The sequence below is a fragment of the Bos indicus genome, chromosome 23 (assembly GCF_029378745.1).
Source record: "Bos indicus isolate NIAB-ARS_2022 breed Sahiwal x Tharparkar chromosome 23, NIAB-ARS_B.indTharparkar_mat_pri_1.0, whole genome shotgun sequence".
Taxonomy (NCBI): domain Eukaryota; kingdom Metazoa; phylum Chordata; class Mammalia; order Artiodactyla; family Bovidae; genus Bos; species Bos indicus.
Window position 1 is genome coordinate 28,742,748 of NC_091782.1, and position 5,773 is coordinate 28,748,520.

Sequence of the window (5,773 nt, forward strand, 5' to 3'; positions counted from 1 at the left end):
CCTTACAATCACTGTCCTCAAAGAAAAAGAAGATATGACATATGATGAAGACAACAATAAGAAAATAAGAGATTAGAAGCACAGTAAACAATGGGATAAAAATTAGACAAAATGTGGTACAGAAATTTTGAAGGAATTACCTTATTCCTGAAGAGGGACCCTTGAGCTGAAACAGAACCAAAGTCTGTCTATACATGATTTAATAAGAGTCTAGACTAAAGAAAAGGGACCTGGAAAAGTTAAAAGTGAAGGAAAAGACAGATGTGTACCAAGCAAAGAAAGCACAGGAGATAATAATAACCTGAGATAAAATATGAGTCAAAGTGAAAATAAAAAAATTAAATGGGAAAACCAAAAAAGGAAAAAAAAAAAGAAATGAGTCAGAAAGGATAATTAAGTTGGAGTCTTCAGAGTTAAAAAAATTTATATTTTCACCATACTTGGCATTGTATAGTGAGATTTAAATCTACTCTATTTACAAGAATAGTGTTTAGATAACTCTATGTAAGCAAAGCAGCAGCATGTATATGTTATTATTGCTCAGAGACACTCCATTGGTATGATTTTCCTTATTATGAGTTATGCTTGAGCTTTAAGTTCTTGATTGACTCTGCCATATTTTCCCAATATATTTTGATTTGTTTCTCAGTGAGGAATGAATAGATGTGACTCAGCAAAAGAGGTAGGCTTTTCTTTTCTTGAAAACTTTATTAGAGCTGCCTTTATGGTTTTGTTTCTCAGGCTTTAGAGCATCAGATTAAGTGTCGGAAGCAAAATATTATAAAAAAAACAATATAAAAATAGTAAGCTTCCCTCATAGCTCAGTTGGTGAAGAATTCGCCTGCAATGAAGAAGAATGGTTCGATTCCTGAGTCAGAAAGATCTGCTGGAGAAGGGATAGGCTACTCGCTCCAGTATTCTTGGGCTTCCCCTGTGGCTCAACTGGTAAAGAATCTGCCTGCAATATGGGAGATCTGGGTTCGATCCTTAGATTGGGAAGATCCCCTGGAGAAGGGAAAGGCTATCCACTCCAGTTTTCGGGCCTAGAGAACTCCAATGACTGCATTAGTCCATGCGGTCACAAAGACTCAGACATGACTGAGCGACTTTCACTTTCAAGTAAAGTCTAATGCAGTTGGAGAGTCAGTATGTGCTTTAGAAACTCAAAGGACACCAGTAGAGACACACAATATGATGATAGCTGGTGGAGGGGGCAGGTGGAAAAGGCCTTTGCTCTGCCCTCAGCAGATGGGATCCTCCACACAGTAGAGAATATGTGTCTGTGTGTGCGTGTGTGTGTGATTGGGTGAATCAAATGGAAATGAAGCAAAGAAATGCCATCAAGGACAGGAAGCCAGTAACCCCAAGCTCACTGACATACTCATTGGAGCAAGTGAGTTTTAGGAGCTGGGAGATATTGCAGAAGAGTTTGTAAATGATATTGGCACCATAGAAGTGATGGAGAAAGTAGCAGATGTATGCATAACTTCAGAGATGACCCCACTGATCCAAATGGCCAAGATTTCTTGAGTACAGATGTTGACGTTCATGATGCTTTCAGAGCGCAGAGGAAGGCAGACAGACGGCCACACAGCAATCATAAGGCATCACTGTGAGCATGGCCATCTCAGCAGAGCCACAAAGAGTGAAAGCACAACACTGCAAATGCATTCCCAGAGGGGAATATTGCTACTGTGCAGAGTCAAGTTGCAGATGAACCTTGGTCCAGTCACAGAAATATAACATAGGTCCAGGAAGGAGAGATGTTTCAGGAAGAAATATACAGGTAAACAGAGACTGCCATCCATGGAAGTTGCAGTGATAATGAAAATGTTACCAGTTAAAGCCACTAAGTATAAGACTAAGAACAGAGAAGTGAAAGAATATAATAATTTATTTATTCTTAATATTTCTCTTATATTACATCATGTCACACTGCTTTACAGTTTGTTGAAATAAGGGTAGAATGTAAAAGAAAAACAAAAGATTAGAAAAAATTCTGTAAATCAACATTTTCCATGACCAGAAGTTGAGAAAAATAACTAAACCATAAATAAGATAGAAGATATTCTTGAGATGTCTTTTCAAGCTGCCTCCATTATTAATAACACTTCATAGTAACTGAGAATTTGACCATTGAGTTCTAAAAATATTGAAATCATTTGAAGTTAAATTACTGGTTATTTTCTGTTCATTCATGATTACAATATAATTTTATTTATTTTGCCTCCCTGCTTGGATAACAAGAAATCATGATGTACCTCTTAAAAAAATTCCCCTTAAATAGTATGTTAAATGGTGAGTTAACATTTAATTTTCTGAGTAATTATGTCCTAGATTAAAATTCTCAAAATCTGAAAGCATAATAATTTTACTTCTCACATTAAAATGTGCTAACCTGGAGGGGTGATTTAGACAGGCTTAAAAAACTGTACACGTTACATGGGCAACAGAGGCAAATTTCTGTAACTAAATCCAGAGAAGAGTTTGTTGAGATATATAGCAAATCTACTTTATCACTGGTATCTCAAAAACAAATTCAGCATTAGACTTCCATGGCTGATGTTTCATTTGTTCACATTTCATTTCTATTACCTAAGAATGCATTGTTGAACACTAGACAAGCCTTTTGCAGGTCCACATGTATAGATGGGCTTCCCAGGTGGCTCTAGTGGTAAAGAACCCCCCTGGCAATGCAAGAGGTGTAAGAGACGTGGGTCTGGAAGATCCCCTGGAGGAGGAAATGGCAATCCACTCCAGTATTCTTGCCTGGAAAATCCCATGGACAGAAGAGCCTGGAGGGCTACAGTCCAAAGGGTCACAGAGTCAGACCTGACAGAAGTGATTTAGCATGTACACACATATATATGTATTTATATCTATCTATATATATGTATTTATATATTTGATAAACAATTTGAGAAGCAATATATTTCACATCTCAACTGTCTTATTGCTTGTTTATGCTTCAGAAAATATCATAGACTTCTTCAAGTCAGAGTTTCCTTCTGATCATCCTCCTCAATGCCTCCTTCACTTCCTTGTTCCTCAAAGTATAGATCAGTGGATTTAGTACAGGAGTGACCACACTGTACATAATGGCAACGATCCGTTCCTGGTCCATGGAGCTACCCGAGGCAGGACGGATGTAAATGAAAAAAACAGGACCAAATAAAAGAACAACTACCATGAAGTGAGAGGCGCACGTGGACAGTGCTTTATGGAGCATGCTACAAGAATGGGTCTTGAAGAACAGATAAATAATAATGTAGAAATAGGAGAGAAGGGTTAGAAAGAATGAGCCCATGGCAAAAGTCCCTGTGACATTATTGAGCAGCCACTGGTTGAGCTCAGTGTTCCCACAGGCCAGCTTGAGCAATGGCTTAACATCACAGAAGAAGTGATGGATGTGGTTGGAACCGCAGAAGTTTAAGCGAGAGGTCATTACTGAGTGCAGCAGGGCATGGAAAAAACCAATGATCCAGATAGTGACAGCCATCTGGATACAGACCTGATGACTCATGATAAGAGTGTAACAAAGTGGTTTGCAGATAGCCACAAAGCGGTCAAAGGCCATCACGGGCACCAGCATGGCCTCTGTACTACCCAGAAAGTGGAAGAAATGAAGCTGGCTTATGCATCCCAAGAAAGAAATTGCTTTGTGTGTAGAGAGGAAGTTCTCCAGCATCTTTGGCAGAGTCACCGTGGAGTAGCAGATATCTAGACATGACAGGTTGCCCAGGAAAAAATACATAGGAGAATGAAGTCTTGGATCAGAGATGACAACTATCAGGATGGCTCCATTTCCAGCCAAATTGAGAAAGTAAATTGTAAGGAAAACCACGAAGAGAACCGGCTGCAGTACTTGGATGTCTGTCACTCCCAGGAGGAAAAATTCAGTGACGGAAGTTTGATTCAGCATCACCTAAAAGACAAAACAATAATGAAATGCTATCTCCTGTGGGCTTCCCTGGTGGCTCAGCCTGTAAAGAATCCACCTGCAATGCGGGAGACCTGGGTTTGATCCCTGGGTTGGAAAGATTCCCTGGAGAAGAGAACAGCTACCCACTCCAGTATTCTGGCCAGGAGAATTCAAAGAGCCGGACATGACTGAGCCACTTTCACTTTCATCAGAACCAAAAGCCTCCTGCTGAGGATTTTCCTACCTAGACACCATATTCTGAGGGAGAGCATTGTTATTTTAACCATTTACAGCACCAGAAATTGTATAATATTTGGACCATTAACTTCATAAATATTAAGGCTACATGTTGGTAATGAACTGTTTCCTAACCACTTTTTTTCTTCATTAGGTTTATCATTATTTTTTCCTTTACCCAGAGATTCGGAGCATGTTGCCAGCCTAGCATCTTATCTGGCTGTGAACTTCTACATTCTGATGCAACTTCCTTTTTGTCATCCCAAGTCAGCTCTAACAGAGGGTAAACTTTTAAGCACTCCCCTCTGCTGTCTCTTGACTTAGTAGGAAACCACCTGAAGGGTTTCACTTCAGAAAAAAAGACAATGAAAGGATAATAAGAGCTATAAGAATCGAATAGAGATGCAAACATTAAAGTGTTCCCTATAAACAGGAAATCATCTCAAGTTTGGAAAATCCCTGAGAGGAGAGACAAAAGATTTTAAGTGACTAAAGTAGAAAAGTGAATTAGGGGACATTTCTAGGGATCCTGTGGGATTCTAGGCTTTATAACCAGATAAAGTTTGAGAAATTATCTAACTTTTATTACACTTTTATGAAAGACTGGCTTCAAGGGATTCAGAGTAATTTTCCTTAATCAGTCCAGTTCAGTTACTCAGTCGTATCCAACTCTTTGCGACCCCATGGACTGTAGCATGCCAGGCCTTCCTGTCCATCACCAAATCCCAAAGTTTACTCAAACTCATGTCCATTGAGTTGGTGATGCCATCCAACTATCTCATCTTCTGTCATCCCCTTCTCCTCCCACCTTCAATCTTTCCCAGCATCAGGGAAATTAATAATTATTATTAATTTTCCTTAATAGCCAAGTATATTTTGTAAATTGTTAAACTCTGTGACTCCTGCTTAAGATATAATTGTCATGCCAGATATTATTTTTGGTTCTCTACACAAAACAAAATCGTATCAAAAATTCATTTGGAGAAAAAACCATTTCCTAACATTAAAAAAATATCAATGAAACTTTCTGTACTAAATGATTTATTTCACTGCATCACAGTGAATATGTAGAGATTACATATCTACTTTTGAGAATATCTAGAGATATGGCAATAAAATTGTAGACAGTAAAGAACCTTCATAATCTACAAACACAAGTTTCATTATAAGATAAGAAACAGGTCTAAATCCTCGGCTTATAAATTTACTACAGGCAAGAAGACAGATAATATGGACAACTCTCCAGCTTGTCTCCTAGTTCATTTTCCTACGTGGTTGAGTGTTCAAATTCACAGTTAAGAAGCCTTATCAGGTTGACACTCCTGAAAAGTAAATGGTATAAAAATATTTGAAAAATATTTGATGTGATGGTTTATATTGGGATTACAGTATAAGCTCTTCATCTTCTAAAACCTCTTCTTGCTGAAATTCTGCCGGTTTTTATGATCCATGGATCTTTAAACATATCATCCCTAAGAGAGAGTGTCCCCTGGGTTTGTGAAGATTATTATAAAAATTAACCTGTTACCTTTCTTTCCTTGCAATATAAGAGGATTCTCCTCAGGGAATTCGTCATCTTGAGTTCCATTTTTGTTGTTGTTCCTATTTTCTTTG

The 5,773-nt window shown here is 38.2% G+C and overlaps 1 protein-coding gene across 1 annotated transcript; it reads right to left on the bottom strand.

Annotated features, from left to right (window-relative positions):
- Positions 1–2,995: 2,995 nt before the first annotated feature.
- Positions 2,996–3,922, bottom strand: LOC139178886 (olfactory receptor 12D1-like). The gene has a single exon (XM_070777693.1). It carries the CDS (start codon positions 3,920–3,922, stop codon positions 2,996–2,998), a length of 927 nt encoding a protein of 308 aa, XP_070633794.1.
- Between the last annotated feature and the right edge of the window lie 1,851 nt (positions 3,923–5,773).

What these genes read in the sequence shown, in the direction of transcription:
- LOC139178886 (XM_070777693.1), bottom strand. Translation starts at nt 3,922, where the DNA reads ATGCTGAATCAAACTTCCGTCACTGAATTTTTCCTCCTGGGAGTGACA.